Raw genomic sequence first — 17,453 nt, 5'->3', positions numbered from 1 at the left:
TCATGAAATGCTTGGACAATGTAAAGGACAGCTGATGCTTTAAAAGGTCTTGACTTGACAAGCGACGTGCTTTTACTAATTATTTTCATAATTATTGTGACCTGGTGAGTGGACGCATGACAATGGACACAGTCCAGCACATTTGTGCGTGATGCTCTTCTCACCATGAATGGAGCTCTAATGGGGGCAGATCCCTGGACCTTCTCCCAGCAGAGGGCACCTTCCTGGGCAATGATCTATAGCTTTGGGAGCCTCTCTAAAACGGACCCAGTGGAGAGATGCAATCAGCAGCATGCAAGCTCAGAGGCCCTTGGTTTATGACCTGCCTTGAAGGCCCCCAGGCCAGTGTGTAAATCACACTGTAACTCTGTCTGGAGACAGACTCTCTGCCTCATACACATACATACACACACACAACGTGAGCAACCCACACCCTCTTGGCTCTAAATGCCCTGGCACTGTTTTTCTCATGCATATGTATGCAGGTACTCCTCTCACAGAGAGGTGGTTTTAGGGGGCGTTGAGTGCATTGGATACCCGTTAAACGTTGGCTTCATTCAGTAAGATGTAAGCAGAATACAGTGGGCTTTGTGTGAAACTGCAGATCGTATAAGGAAGATCAGCCATCAGATGAACGCCTTGCATCATTCTCAGTAGTTTGTTCAGTTGTCTGGATGCTAATGGTCCTCTACAAACATTTTCAGTCAACCTATCCATGCTCCACCCAGAAATGCAGTCTTTCAATGCAACTGGATTGTATTTAGACTCTGCTGGTATTACAGGTATTATAGTACTACTCTTGTGTAGGTTTGGTTGGAAACAAAAGGCTTAAACTGTTGAAACTGCAAATGGAAGCCTGTCCAGTCATGATTTTTCTTTCTCTGAGGGTGTCTACATAGATACAGGAAAGCTAGCTGCCCCGTTGTTTAAACCCTTGGGAATTTGACTAAATGGGTTAAATTAACGTCCAATAAAGTCGCAAGTGACAGTGGAATTATACAGTCAAATTTGATTTCTAATGAATGGGATCAATTCTGTGAGATGGGACCTTCAGGATGTCCTTGATACGTTGATGCCTGAGAATGTGATGATGAGCAGCCTAACCAGGTTTGAGTCTGTTGTACGAAATGAGCCCTCTGTGCCAGGGCTCTTTACTGAGGGAACATAAGTATTAATGTGCCCAACACATTAGTGTCTAACACTAATGTTCAGGGATCATCACTGGTTAACATCCACTAGTGTTGCCACTGCCTAACATTAAATAACATTGGGCATAACTCTAATAGTCAGGATTCACAACTACAGTATATGTCCAAATGTTTGTAGACATCCCTTCTAATGAATGCACTCAGCTGCAGATACCTTCACCTATTACAGACACAGCTTGTCTAGTCACTGTAAAGAAGTTTTGCCAATAGAGTAGGACTCTCTGAGTAGATAGGCATGAACCTGTTGGTACCACTCCTGGCATGGGCTAAAGGGGTATAAAGCTGGAACAATAGTGCTTCATCCAATACTTTTGGGATGAGTTGTGAGGTTGGGGAGTTGGGGTGGTGAGCATTCAACATCCTGACTTCACTAATGCTCTTGTCGCTGAATGCAATCAAATCTGGTAGCCTTGATTTAAATACCCTTGATTTGGGAAGAAACAGTGAATGAGCAGGTGTCCCAATACTTTTGTCCATAAACTGTATCTAACAGTGACATACTCGACAATTCAGGTGCATACAAAACAAATGTAGTTATATTGAGAAACGCTACAGTTTCCCAGTAGGTCACTTAGATGTCATTCTGTAAAGCTTGAGCAATCTTGCAGCAGATGCTAAGAGAGAATGCATTTGTGGGCAGAGCATGAACAGGATAATTACACTGCCACAAGCAGTGGAGATGTCAAAGATTGCATATCTGTGCTTGCTTTGGAAGCATACAGCCACTCCCTTTCTTCGTCCTGTGTCTCCTGATGGCTCTAATTTACGACCGTTTGCCTCGTGTTTCATTGTCCATGCTGGGTGTCTGGGTTTAATATTCCACCCTCAAATGTGTCACTCGCATTATTACAGTCTGTGAGCTTAGATAGTGACCGGCTATGTGTCCTTCCCATCCCTTCCTCCTGCAGCTTAATATCAGCCCCAGCCCACAATAATTCACTGACTGGACAACACAGACGGTGCTGATGGCGTCTGCCCAGTGTGGTCATTCTCAGAGGTGGAATTGGTTTCCAAAGTGACTGTCCTGTCCCTCAGGCTGTGGGGAGCATCTGTAATGACGTGGTCACTTTGACCATCCTCCCTGTTACAGAAATACACACACAGACACCACTGGGTTTTTAGGGGGATGGCCTAGATTGGGATGGTGGTGGAATTCTCCAGTGGGATCACTCATAGCTCAACTTAATTCAGTGTAATGCACAAGAGGTTTGGTTATACACACATATAATTGCTTGTATTGCTCTTTAAAATGGCGGAGTATGATCATCACAGTTCAATAGACCACTCTCTGTATGTGGTCAGTGTGAATGGCCCTTTGACCTAGAGAGGTGACCTTGCGAGAAGCACCCCCAACACATACCAATTTGTCTAATTTACTAAAGTGGCATGGTACTTGTAATTGGATTTCAGGAGGCAACTTTGTTACCCCAGATGTGGTTTCTTTAGTCCCTGACCTAATAAAGCACTGACAAGCCTCCCATAGGCATAGGCAGGGAGGCGGTTTGGCGGGGGGGGTGTAAGAGTGGGGTATATGCCTTAAATTACCAGTGCGGCCCTTATTAGCTTGTCCTTCCTTTCCTTATATTACAGTAAAGAACCACATAAAATGATCACATGTGATTACTAAGGCTTCATAATGTTCATAACGGCTTTACATATTATCTCAGTGTTAATATTTAATGAACGAGGTATAAAAGCTGTGCCGATTTGTATTACGCTCAACTGATCTCAATATTAGCTTTTTTAATAGAGCCTGCCATATTACGCCCTCCAAAATGGTAGTCAAGGGAGCCGTGTTAGCTTTCACAGCGCTTTCACAGCATATGCACTCTTCTGCATTTCATATGCATAAGCAATCATGGAGTTTTATACCTTGCCAGTAATGAGGACAGAGTGGCAGTTGAATTGATAGACATGTCTGGATCACTTTTTCTCCGGAGTGCTGGCCCAGAGAATGGGACGACAGTACAGAGTCTGTGTGTTTCATTAGCATAACACAGATGCTAGCAGAATGACAGTTCTCTAACAGCAGGAGGATAGATGTTGCGCTGCTGTAGAGGAGGCTCGGCCTCCATCTTCATTTGGCTCGGCGGGTTTAATTGGCCAGAACGTTTCCCCTCACATGTTTATAACGTCTCCCCATTCCAGCACACGAGCTGAACAACTTGCGCCGTGAAAAGTCTCTGCAGCTGCAGTAGCTACCCATGCACTCATCTACCTTGCCTTGAGCTGTGACTCTGACTCTTTACTAGTGCAGTTCAGCAGACGCCGTTGCCAAAAGCTGGAAGAAAAAGTGCCACCTCCAGCATTTTCTGGATGTGATATATTGCCTGGCAGAGAGAAGGCTTTGCAGTGCAGCAGCAGCTCTGTCTGCACTGCAGAGACAGGGCTCTACAGCAGAACCCAGCCCAGCTCCGCAGGAAAGTCCCAGACACAACACAAACAGCTATGCTACGCACCCATTGCTAACAGAGATTAGAGTGTTTAGCTTGTCTAGTGCCTGTAGAGAAGTATTGCCAATAGAATATGACTCTCTAGAACAGACAAGCATAGGCATTGAGTTGCGGAGCAGTGGACGTGTGTTCTCTGGAATGATGGATGATGCCCTATCCAGTACTTTTGGGGATGAGTTGGGAATTTGGGGATTAAGTGCAGCATCCTGATCTCACAAATGTTCTTGTCACTGCAATGCTCCAAACTCCTTACCTGGAGAGTAGAGACAGTTACTCCAACAAAAGCAGGATAGACTTTTTGTTTAACACCCTTGATTTGGGGAATAACAATGAATGAATGAGTGTCCCAATACTTTTGTCCATTTAGTGTACCTCTAAAACAAAGTCTTAGGCATCAGGGAATGCATTTATAGCTCTGTGACAGAGCTTTCAGAGACCTGAGACACCTGGTTCTTATTACCACTATTGTGAACAAGTCTGACTTGAATAGCAATTTCAAGGTTCACTGTTGAAAAATGTACAGTATGATGTCCATATTTGTGTTGTTTGTAGCTCAGTTGAACTGTTCTAGTACTTCACAAGCGGTGTCCCAAACTGTGCCCTATTCACTATCCCTTACCTGCCAAAATCCACATCCTTACAGAGCACACTGTCATAGGGGCAGAATTCCACAAGGTAGTGAATGATTTCAGACACGTTCGGATACATGCCTGAGCTCATTGCTGTGCAACACTAGATTGCCTCACGTAAGCAATCTGAATGTTGCTTTTCCTTAGAGAAGCTGTGTGCAAATCTTCAGACCAAACAACACGACGGATTATGGGTATTCCATTTTAGTTGAATGTAGATAATTTGTATACTATATCTTATGGTGCATTGTGGGATTGTTACAGTGCACAGAAATGTGGCACTATGCTTTCGGCCGTGACTATAAAATGACAGAACCCCAAATTAGTGGACTATATAGTGAATAGGTCACAGTTTCTGAAATTGGTGTATTTCTAAGGCAAAACCGATCTGTGTGTTAGAGAGTCGATATTTTAGATGAGAATCTAGTCAAACCATGACGTAAATCCTGGAATCCATCAAACCTGACAAGCTGTGTTTTTTTACTTCCTTACCATCACCTGTGTTGATTTTCTTTCTGAAGAAAAAACACCATGTTCAGTCACTAGCCTCGTTTTTTGCCTACACTGTAAACGGTATTGTGTTCGCTCTGAGACTGTGAGACAGCAGAGGATCTGGTAAAAATAGCAAAGTGTTCCCTCAGCACTGAGGACATGGCCTAGACATGCTGTCTGAGCGCAGCCCAAGGGGGGCTGACCCTAATACACCCAGCCCTGGAAGCGCAATTTACACCCGGGGTTAATGCCCCGCACTGTACAGAGCGGGCGGGTGTTATTATTACAGGATGGTTTTTGGAGGAGAGGGGGCGGGGGTGGAGGGTTATTGTTAGGGACGAACTGCAGCAAACGAGGCTGCCAACACAAACGGCCCCGGGCTACAGTTTGGGATTTTAATCATAAAAAGAAATATCTCCCAAACCCAAAGGGCTGCATTTATTATTCAGTAGAAAACAGTGAGGCGCAAATGCTGCGACTCAGGGAGGCTGAGAGTGGTGGGAGGACATGGGGAGAGGATTTGGACACATTAAAGATTTACCACCTGCTTGGTGCACACAGGCTGTTTTATTGAGGGATCTGCCCAATATGGGACAAGGGGGGAGCGAATGGGAAAAATTCAAGAGCGTGTTTCATCATGCCTCAGCATCGTTTCAGCATTGTACTGAGCGGAGTTCTGGGGAATGAGAAACCTATTTTTGAGCAGGAACAGCATGGCAAGCACAACCACAAGAATGCACACACACTCACACATATACACACACTGGCTTGTGTGAACTAAATGTTACAGTTTGTAAATGTATATGAGTAAAAAATACAATTAATTTATTAAATCTAGCTAATTTCTCTTACAATAATGACAACAAAATTACAGTGCAATAAAAGTAACAATACTTACAAAATAGGTGACAATGGTAGAGAATAAAAATATATAAATATATATATATATAAAATATGTACTTATACTTTATATACATACTAATTGCTATACGCACACTACTAATCATTAATAATAACCCTCTCTCTCTTTCTCATTTTTTCTTTCTTTGTCTACTTTCTTTCACTATCTCTCTCCTTTCTTGCTTTCTCTCTCTGAATCTCTTTCCAATCCTCTGTCCCTCTCTTTCTTTATCTCTCTTGCTTCTTTTCTTGCTCGCTCTCTCTTTCGTTTCGCTCTCTCTCCACTTTCATTCTGTTTCTGTTTTATTATCCCCCCCCCCTCTCTCTCTTTCTCATTTTTTCTTTCTCTATCTCTCTTCTTTCTTGCTTGCTCTCTCTCAATCTCTTTCCCATCTTCTGTCCCTCTCTTGTATCTCTTTCTCTTGCTTCCTGTGTGCTTTTTCTCTCTCTCTCCCCCTCCCTATTTATCTCTCTCATAATTTGTGTTTCTCCTGCTTGCTCTCTATCTTAACCACCCTGTTCCTTTTTTTGTTTTTCCACCATTTTTGCCTCATATACATATATACCTTTCTCATTCTCCTCTCTCTCTCTCTCTCTCTCTCTCTCTCTCTCTCTCTCTTTCTCTCTCTCTCTCTCTCTCTCTCTCTCTCTCTCTCTTTCTCTCTCTGTCTGGGCAGTTCAGCACATGTGTGGTTAAATTATGAATCTGTTAATGATGTGTGAAAAGAAGCCCAATATCAGCTCTCTGACTACCCCCCCAAAACACGCACACTCATTCACTCCCCTTTGTTGTCCCTGGAGACGCGTTGCACCTCTCGGCTGCGATTCGTGCTCCATTCTCCCATTTCCACAGGGCATTTTTCCAAGGAATAAGGTTAATTAGTTTTTTTTTCTCCCTCTCCTCTCCTCAGAACAGAGCTCAGTGGAGACAGGGGCAGCACTCTGAGACAGTGCAGTAGTGAGGTAGCAGTCGCAGTGTTTGTGATCAGCAGGTGGTATGTCTGATTACCCCAGCATGCTCTGCTCTCAGATCATGGCCCGTGCCGGCTGTACTGCGTTCAGACCTGCTGCGTCCACCGGGCTCACTCTGAAACAATCAGGCCCGGACTCAGAGAGTCGATACAGCTGACGCATGTTACAAAACTGCAGGCCGGCTGCACAGCAGTCCCACTGCTTCAGCACATGTTTGTTGTTTGGAGGGATTGAAAGGATGAGATTGACTGATCAATTTAGTGTCATTTTACATTGTGAAATCTTCTGAGGAGGCCAGAGACAAGAGGAGGCCCTGCTATCTCGGCTTGACCTTCGAACAGCTTTGTCAAAATGATGTTATTGTACTTGAATGATTGTTAAAACTCTGCTGGGATGTTCTTCTCACAGAGCAGATGCAGCACAAAGGCTCTTTGCCTCCTGATGGGGATAAAATCAGGGGTGCATGAGCAGGATCGGCCATTATCGGCCCCTGTCCTTTGAGCCCCGTCAGACAATTTAATTTAATTTTGGCTTCTCAGTGTCAGTGCTCTGCTTTCACATGCATGCATATGTTAGTCCTACCCATCAGCCTACAAAGTACTATACTATAGTTTGCTAGTTCAGTGTACTAAAGGTACTGGAAAAGCCTCATAGCTACATTATGGTCAGAAAAGCATACCACAATGTAAAGAGTAGCAATACATGGAGATCAGACGTGGGGACTTTCTGTGTACTGACCCTGTGTTCCGGTGATATGATGGCAGGCCCAAAGTGATTTCACACCTCGTGGCAGGAAGCCACCCTTGACCAGACCCTCATTTTGTGGGTAAATCTAGTGTGTCTGCTCCACAGCTGATGGTGTGCAGAGGCGTAGATGTCGGTGAGTCTTTGTTGTTGAACACATGGCAGATGTAGAATCTTGAAAGGAAAGCCATATGTTGATATGAACGCATGTTAGATGTTCGTGTCTCCCATTGTGTGTGTGTGTGTGTGTGTGTGTGTGGAATTGTCCTTGCAGCCTGATCCTTTGACATGCAGAGCTCAGCAGAAGTGCTCTAATCTCAGTAGTCATGCCGGAGGTTTAATAACACATTCCGCCACCCACCACCCTGCCAGCTCACTACTTAAGACTTACAATTCCGTTTACACAACTAGCTTTACATCAAAAAAACACCCTGGTCTGCTTATTTCTCTCAATGCACTGACTGCAGCATTGATGTTGCTGCTGTGCTTCAGCGTCAGCAGACACACAGTGACCTACATACTGCAGTACCAGCTCCTCTGTCATGCTACACATTGATGTGGTGGAGCTCCACATTGCTCTTTGAGTTTCTTCAGAGCTGACAGTAGCCATGCTACTACACAGTCCATCCATTTAGATCATTCTTACATATTCTTGTTTACTACAGGTCTTGAAGTTTAAATAATAGAAGAATAAATAACAGAAGATTTTAAAATTGGATGGAAAAATGGAAAAATTTCAAACAAATAGTTCATTTTGTGCTTATTTGTGCACATTCTGTGAAATCTTACAGATGCGGGCGGAGCAAAGCAGTACCACTGGAAATCGTAGGGACAGTGTAGCCAGTACTTCAAGTGAGAAATGACCACTGCTCCTATAGATACAACAAATGACCGAGTGTCCATATGGCAAATGCATACACCTATGGCTCGCTAGTGGGCCGAAAATGTTATTACAAACTTCTGTTACCAAAGAATAGCCCCACCAGTTTGTACAGAAGTCCTTGTAGTTACTGTGTAATACACCTTGAAGTGTAATATATAAGTTTCTGGGTTTTATAGAGGTTATATAGAACAGTGGAAACCAATGGAGTTTGTGTCAGTATGTCTGATGTCATAGCTGCACTCGATTCAGAGTGATTGTCTTGCTGCCCCTGTATATAACAACAGAACAATAATATGTGTACTGTTACACTCCCACTCTCTGCTAGCGCTCATTGTCTTTCCAGGTCCATGTTTTCCCGTTGAGACCTCCCTGATTCAATCAGATGCTTATTGTGTCTGCTCAAAGGTGAGGAAACTCAATCTGTAAATACAATAAAAGGGAAACGACTGAATTGCAGTCTGTTGTAGCAGTGTTATTAGTGCGCTCGGGGCGGGAGGATGTTCTGTCTCATTTCAGTCGTTGAATTGGGGATAGGGATGGGGATGCACCTATCATACTTCATGTTTCACGGCCACGAGGGATGCTGGGATAGGACAGCTTGGCACAATAACCTACTTTATGGCGTGTGAGTGATGAGAGGAAGCTGTTTGGGTGTAGGATGGATCACTGGTTGCCGAGGCAGCCTGCCGTCATGTGACTCGCAAACCTTTGACCTGGCTGCCTGAAGGATTTATTCACTCTGTGCAACAATACAGTACTCTTTCTGTCAGTCTCAGGCTGCAGTAGAAAACAGGCCACTTCAGGACACATGCTCCTCAAGTGGCAAAAGGCTAGGATGGAAGCTGTGGGCCTACAAAGCTTAAATTCGAGTCTGCTCTCTTGTTCTCTTCCATCTTCACATTAAAAACAGGCTTCCCGAAAATGTTCATTTAAATAGTCTTTTCTTTTGAATGTTGGCCTTAGTTTGTCACGTAATTGTGAAAATGCACACTATATAATTTGTTGATTTCTATTGCCTATCAGCCTCAACAGTTCTGAGACTGATATAAAAGGCTGGAATATACAAAAAGGCTCCAGTCACAGCAAATCACACTTACTTTATACCCAATTACTGAATGTTTGATTATGGGCTGTTAGTAAATTTTAGATTTATGATTTATGTATGGTTGTACGGGGCAGTTGTGGCCTAATGGTTAGAGAAGCAGGCTTAGGACCTAAACTTGCCAGTACTGGCGGCAGGAAGTATGGATGGGGGCAGTGAAGTATCAGAGCTTTCTAGTCCCTCAACATTTACAGCCAAGGTGCCCTTGACTAAGGCAACTAACCCCCAATTGCTCCCTGAGGTGGGCTCCAGGTGTGTCTTGTGTGTTTACTGCCATGGATGGGCAAAAAAGACTGTATGGGATGTCTTAATCATTATTTACACACTGGGTTGCCTTTGATTAATAAAAAAAGAAATTTAAATCCACCAGTCTTGTGCAATTGATTACACAGAATGGTTCTGATCTGTCACAAACTTTAAATAAGTAAGTCTTAATTCGGACTAATCTGAATCTGGCAGTTGCTGTTGACTTGAAATAAACTTTACATAGACGTCTATTAAAAGTTAAAAAGCAATTTTGGAGATACAAGGATTTTGCATGACAGCAACAATATGTTATGTAATATAACTGTGATCATGAAACTTGAATTTAGCCTGTATTTGACATAAGCAAGTCTATTTGAGGTGAACTAATGAAATGTACTGGGTGATGGTGCAGTAATTTAGCCGCAAGCTTCCAGTAGGGGATTTGTTATTGGCCCATTACCTCTGTAGCTCCAGTGCAAAACTAGAACTTAGAGCAACTGAGTCATCAAGTCATATGTTTTTTTTTTTTGCTGAGCTATCACTTTAAGAAGAACATGAAGGTAATGCACCGGTGAGAGCAAACTCATTACAGCTCTATCTTTAGTTCTTATCTGCTCTTAGTTTCTTGAGCTAGCTAATGTGTTCATAATGAGGCTGACGCTGCTAAGCAGCTACATTAGCCTTGTCCCCAATGACTGATGCACATCTATGTCTATGCTTATGCTGTGGAAGGCGGAAAGACCCTGTGCTACCTGACTGGCATAATATGTAGCTTTCATGCTAGATGAAGGATGCCAAAAAAGCACAAAGAAGGAAGGCTCCAGGGGCCGTATCACGTCACTTGCTGCCTTACATGCTGAATTTCAAAGCTAAGGGGAGTGCAATTATGATGAATGTATTCTCTGTCTTGCCTTGCCTTGCTGCTTTGGGCTTCTACTAGAACATGCTGTCTGATGTATGAGCCATCTTGTAGTCTGTGTCTTTGTCTCTTTCTCTCTCGCCTGACTGAAGTGAGGAGGTCATAGATAACAGATTCACATAGATAACAGGATTGAGAGGATTAGGCTTGTATGTTTGTGTGTAAGGGTTTAGGTTATTGCCCTAATAACTGGATGTCCTATTTCCATCAAGCTTGTTAAAGAAATGCTGGGGTAACCAGGTGCCCTCTTCTTTCCAGATTGTGAAAAATGTGTGAAATGTCAGTCATCACACATTTACACACAGCTTTAAACAAGTTGGTTTTAGCCCCGTCTTCTCGATGTCCCTATTGGTCTACATGTACCTGCAGCTACATTAATCATCGGTCAAACTGCTTTCCACCACAGCCGATTGGCTACAGCCTAAAATACCTAAACGCAGATGTAAATAAACACAGATCAGTTTGACTTCATCTGACTTTATATATATATATATATATATATATATATATATATATATATATATATATATATATATATAATATTTGTCAATATATTTTTGTTTCATTGGCATGAAAATAACATTGTAATGTAATGTAATCGTGGTGAAAACTCAAACTTTGCTTTTTTGTTCTTTTATTTGTGAGACACTCAGATTTTAGAGATATTTAACTCCCTTCTACCCTCATACATACACACTGCCATAGTCCTACAAGAAGCCCCCAGCCACAGCATCCACATGGTCCACTTTTTTGAAAAACAAAATATGGTCACCCTAGCAATACCCCAGCATCTACACTGTATAGTTGATTACCATGTACACTGGACTATTGGACAGTTGCTAATGGAATATTTATCCGGGATGATTGACTATTCAGCACAGATACAGCAGACAGAATTAGGTTGAAAAACACTGGAGAATACACTGGAGTGTTCCTTTAATACCCACTTAGATATTCACAAATATGCCCATGAAAACAGCAGGGCCTTCTATTATAATCCTCACAATTTCACCCCCACTGCCACACATGCTGATATTCCATTATACCCCTAAAGCACGCCCCAACTTAGAGTAACCCTGCTTACCAAAAAAAGCCCATTGCAAAGGTACTCTTAGAAAAAGCTGCTTGGCGAGGAGCTCATGTGCGGATGGTCTGTTCGATTTTTGCAGTAGCTCTAAACCACAGATTGATCCAGGGAAAATAACCGGATTTCTGGAATATTGTGTTTAGTGACTGCAGCAATGTGGGGACGAAATAAGCCCCTTAACATGGCAAAGGTCAGCACAACCCAGTTCTTTCATAACCGGTGTAAGCATTCGAGAAAGGGCTTTGAGGTGCTCCTGGGAGAGCATGGTCAGAATTAAAGCCCTCTTAGCTTCCATTCCTCCCAATGCATTCCTGCATTAAAAGCCCGGGCGGCGGCCACTCGTTCAGTATCGCTGTGGCACTCTCAGTGCACCCGGATCACTCAGTGAGCTGTAATGCACCACTCCTGTCCATGATGGAAGTGGTCTCCATGGAAACCGCTTCCTCCCGTTTCCCATTCAGCTAGCTTTAAATCTGCGGCGGGGGTGTGGGTGAGAAATCGAAGCTCTTCTCTCTTTCTCTCTCTCTCTCTCTCTCTCTGTCTTTCTCTCTCTCACTTCATTAGATTTGTGCCTCTCCATTTTTCATAAGAGCATGTTCCTGACGACACATCCACCCTGAGCGAAATTGTTGGCCTCTCTTTGAGTTGCCTGCGGATTTTTAATAACCTCTCTTCGTCTGCAGGCTGTTGTAAACAGGTGAAAATGGCAGGAATGTTGCCATATTCTTCTTAGATACTTTTAAAGCAACACCCCCACCCCCCCTTCGACGAAGGCAGGGCTTCTAAAGCAGATGCATCTTTTTACAGAGGATAAAAGGAGATATCTGAAAGGTAGGATCAGGCTGCTGTAGTTGACTGTTGCACGGACCTTGCACGGACTCTACATTAGGATGCTGGTTGGATGTTATTGAAGGTTGAAGGTTATACATTTTTTAAAGGGTTTCTTTTCACCTTGATTTTAGCTGGTTCTTTCTTGGTGCTGTATATAAAGCAGTAATTCCTCCTTGGTTATTGCTATTAATTCTGTTTATATGAGCTCACAACAGTGAGATTTTATATCTATTTGTTACAGGAATAGTTGTTCCTTGTCTCTATCTGTTGCATCTGTTGCAAAACATCAATTACCAGTCATGTCTTTAGTATCTGTAAAAAACGCCAAAAACGTGTTTACAATAGAAGCCAACTGGGCCGATGCTGTGTCTGTCAACAGTGTGAGGCACAGGCATAGGAGATAGAGATGAGATTGAAACATGCTTATGAACTGAATCTGAAACCCTGGAGGCTGTGTAGGCACGCTGAATGTCTTCACCGTGTGGTGATGAATGGACAGAAAACACTGCCACTCTCTAGTGGAATGAACCCACTCTCCAGAGAAGCAGGCGGGGAAATCCTGCTGAAGCAGCAGCCTCGGATCTGTCCTCCCGCTCACAGACAGCGCCGTGATCAAACAGGAGAATTACAGTCTACCTCGGCTTTTGGTAGATGATTTTGGGGATTACATCACATACTCCTCAACTCTTGGCTTTTCCCTTTATAAGTCTGCTTTAACCCATTTGCTGCAGAATGTGGGTCATTAGGACAGTATTATACATTATCACTGAAGCCAATTTGCAGTCTTCATGCTGTTTTCGGGAGGCCTGTCTTGTATTAATTAGGTTTGGGAAGACAGTTGAGTGCACATCGTCCTTGACGGGGTGTGTGCTGCATCTTAACACTGCTTATGAAGAGGCACTGAGGGTTTTAGAGCATGTTGAGAGCATTGTAACCCTTTGCTGCATGATATTGCCATAAGAGGTCTTTGTAGATGCTTTGTAGATGCTTTGTAGATGCTCAGCTAATCTTTAAGTAGCTAATGTTCAGTCAAATGTCTATTAAATGCAACTGAACTACATAATTAGAAATGTTCAAATAGTATTGTTGCCATATGGCAACAGCATGTGGCAGTGCAGTGCATGCAATGGAAGGAAAGTAATACGCTGCTGTTAAACATTGCTAGCTTTTTAACCCTCCTAGTTGATGGTTTTGTTAATATGATCAATTTAAAGCACTTATGCGTACATGGCTGTTATGCTCATGCTCTTCCCATGCCTGGATGATGAATGTGGCTGTGTCCTGCGGCAATGCATTGGTTTTCTCCCTCTGATTGTATACAGATTGCAGTTCTATTGTCGCATGCTGTTACCATATGGCAAAAAAATGCTAAATTGTGCCCCCCCCCCTTTTTTTTCATTAAACATATTTCTATTATTTATTATTATTTAAAAATTAAAAATGCATGCTTCATTTGTGCATGTAAATTTCATAATAATTCATGCAGTAAAGGGTTAAAATATTATTCCTCCACCCACAATACTGTAATTTAATTTGATGGAAAATGCTGAGAGTTCAAAAGGCTGTCAAATTCAGCGCTGTGATGAGTAATTCTATCTGCAGACTCTCTGCGAGGCAGTGGGGGTAGTGTTTTTAACTCTCCCTCTCTCCTTCTCTCTCTGTTGTGCTCTACTACAGCCGACATCATCTCTACGGTTGAGTTCAACTCAACAGGGGAGCTCCTGGCCACTGGAGACAAGGGAGGACGAGTGGTGGTTTTCCAGAGGGAACAGGAGGTAAAGCAAGAAAGAGCACAAGCCGTCTTCACCATTCTCCTGCCAACACTGCACTACAGCACATTTCTTGGAACCCTTTCAACATAAGCATTTTCTCTATGAGACTGGAGTGTTTAGGGGACAGATTGCTTATTTTTTTTTTAGAAGTCAGAACTCTTTTACCAGAAACATAGTAGAAAACCACTAGGAACGCATCAGAATTTGCATGCATCAGTCTCGGGCCAAAGACTGCACTAAAGGCCATGCCAATAAACAACATCACCAACTGAACGTGACAAAAAAAATAATAAATGTATTTCCACCTGGGAGTGTGGTCTTTATAATGCTAACATGCAATGCTTCGAAACTGACCTTGGATTGCAATAAGAAGAGCAACATTAGAGAGGCAAGATAATTTAGCCGAATACTGACAAAGGGAGATGCCTACGTGATAGTGCTTTGATTCAGTGGCTGATTAGAGTATAGGGGAAGGAAATAGGCTGGGTCTGTTGAATAACCCCAGTTTTTAGGTACATTATTTTGTCATCTTCCAATATTATTTTACCTTATTACAGCAATTTTACCCACGTAAGAATGCATAGAGATACGTATTTGTCAATTACTACTAATGCATGTGAAATCTAGAAACAAGAAATAAAAGTAGCAACACTGAGAGCCAATTCTGAACAACTATGAATGTAAAAACTGTCTGACGAATTGAAAACACCATCTTAAGGTGTTCTATAAACTGCTGCTAGGGTGGCAGATATTTATGTTTTAGTGTTGCTATGTGCTGCTGGTCACATAGCACCTCTCACTAGTTCAGGCTAGACTAGACTAGAATAACATTACAGTCTATTGGCCTGTGGTGTGCTTTTGAATGCAGACCAAATAAATCTTCAAAGCAAGATGATAGTGAATAATAGGCCAATATAAACCGTTCATATTACTTCTGCATTGAGGACAGCCCTAGCTGAGCCGTGGGGTTGATGTCAGACTACATGCTGCAGTTAATCTAGTCACAGAAGGCCAATATAAGCCTCCTGTTTAGCACACAACAAGCCTCTGAAACACACACACTTACACAAAAGGCAGGGAATCCAGCTCTGTGTTTGCCTTAATAGATTGCTTTGGAAATCTCCCCAGTTATTGATTTGGATAGCTGACATGAACCCGCCCTTATTTCCATGTGCTTATTGATTGTATATACATGCATGTGTTGGGTTACCACCAGCAATGCAGAAGAAACAGCAGATCAATACTGTATTATGTTTAATTCAGTAGGTAACTACTCACTGTTAGACTCGTCACGCATCCAATCGGTAAGCTGTAGTTATAGTTATACCCTGTAGCGAGTGCGTTTGCAGAAACTAAAAACAGTCTGGAATAGTTATGGGTAGTGTTTTAGACTTTCTCTGTCTCTGTTTTCTGATCCAGAGTAAGAACCAGCCTCACAGGAGAGGGGAGTATAATGTTTACAGCACGTTCCAGAGCCACGAGCCCGAGTTTGATTACCTGAAGAGTCTGGAGATCGAGGAGAAAATCAACAAGATCCGATGGCTGCCCCAGCAGAATGCTGCCTACTTCCTGCTGTCCACCAATGGTGAGTGAACAGTCAGATGTTCTATTAATGGGTTCTGTTAATCATAGACAAAACAATTAGTCACTTCTTGGAAGTAAAGGATTTTGATGTAGAAAGTAGGAAAGTTTCCTAAGGCACTCCCCAGTCCAAAATAAGGGTGTGATGGTGCCTCACCCCGAAACAGTAGTAGTAAGTTTGTAGTAGTAAGTAGTAAGTCTGGCCCCTACCCTCACCCTGAAGAAGTTGCTACAGTCTGTTAAGAAGTAAAATGTGAACATTAACATGTTTGATATGTTACTGCACACATACCTGGGAATTGTCAATGCTGACTCACCATCTACGTCCATCACGATTTCATGGGTTGCAATAAAATAGAAAGACGCCAGAATTTCAGTAAAATACTTGTTCATTTCTAGTCACTTGCAGACAGAACAGTGAGTGATAAAGAATAAAGGAAAAGAAAAAAGCTGAATGGGTGTAAGCCATTCTCTCTACAAAACTACCATTACTAAAGCGACTCTCCTAAACCCACTACAATTCCCACAATACCGTGCAAATCCTAACTTTACTTTGACTTACTTGTTAATGACTACAGCTTAAGGCTTCAGAGCGCTTGTGAAATTGGTTCCGCACTATGTTCATCAGTCTTTGTCGAACGCATTAACACTGCATCTATAACTTACTATGTTCCATGTATCCTCCGTATGATTGCATACGTGTAACGTTCCACCCCATAATTCATATGGTCCACATATGCAAAAACAGAGTATTTTGATATATGATGTCCCAAAAACGAAGGCCTTTGCATATATCTGACTAATCAGTCTGCAGTTATAAGGGCATCCATTCAGAACAAAGGTCATTTGTATGCATCAGTCTTAAAGGCACACTAACAATCACACTCTGTTATTTTGAAAGAACAAAAAAAAATTCAAAATGGCCAGTGTGAATGTTTTTGATGCATAAACCCACACAAATACAATAAAATGTGGGATTGGGGGCATTTAAATGTTCTGCATGTTGGGATTAAATAAAATTAGTCTTGTATATGTTATACATTTCTAAAATAGGGACGTACTGGCACTCTCAACTAAACATACAACATAATCTGAACCAACTGTGACAGCAGATTTTATTCCATAACTGGGATATAAAAGCCATGATTAAAATTCTGATACAGACTAAATTATATCCATAAAGTCTGTTGGCCCAACATGTAATGTGAAATGTGTTGTAGCTGTCAAGTAAGTAATTCATCACGGGGGAAGTGTGCATCTTCTTTCAGACGCTATGACTTCATCTTATATCCTCCACTGAGCTGGAGAGCTGCCAGCATTGTGCCAGATTGTGCAGTCTCTCGCTCTCTCTGTCTTTGCTCACTCGCACTCTCATGCTCTTTCGTGTTAATGTGTGTGTGTGTGTGTGTGTGTCTGCAGATAAAACTGTGAAGCTATGGAAGATCAGTGAGCGAGATAAAAGACCAGAAGGCTACAATTTGAAGGACGAGGATGGGAGGATTCGAGACCCTTCCACCATCACCTCATTACGGGTCAGTACGAGAAGAGTAGAAGTGCATCAGTGTGGTGTGATGCATTAATCCGAGGGAGGGTGTTCAGCTGTATTGATTTTTGGAATGTTATAATCAATAACA

The 17,453-nt window shown here is 42.5% G+C and overlaps 1 protein-coding gene across 4 annotated transcripts in view; it reads left to right on the top strand.

The window, feature by feature from the left end:
* Nucleotides 1-17,453, top strand: part of LOC140540721 (serine/threonine-protein phosphatase 2A 55 kDa regulatory subunit B beta isoform-like) — a 60,171-nt gene that overhangs the window by 31,672 nt on the left and 11,046 nt on the right. For 3 of the 4 annotated variants that reach the window (XM_072663138.1, XM_072663139.1, XM_072663140.1), the window contains 3 exons: nt 14,144-14,241; nt 15,658-15,823; nt 17,239-17,351. In XM_072663138.1, coding sequence (XP_072519239.1) covers nt 14,144-14,241; nt 15,658-15,823; nt 17,239-17,351 — 377 coding nt within the window. Of the gene's footprint in view, nt 1-12,210; nt 12,467-14,143; nt 14,242-15,657; nt 15,824-17,238; nt 17,352-17,453 lie in introns of those variants that run through there. The other variant, XM_072663141.1, reaches the window with a different exon arrangement.

Source organism: Salminus brasiliensis, chromosome 19 (assembly GCF_030463535.1).
Source record: "Salminus brasiliensis chromosome 19, fSalBra1.hap2, whole genome shotgun sequence".
In the NCBI taxonomy this organism is placed as follows: Eukaryota; Metazoa; Chordata; class Actinopteri; order Characiformes; family Bryconidae; genus Salminus; species Salminus brasiliensis.
Note: the sequence above shows the minus strand (reverse complement) of the source record. Positions and strands in the feature narration are given on the sequence as shown.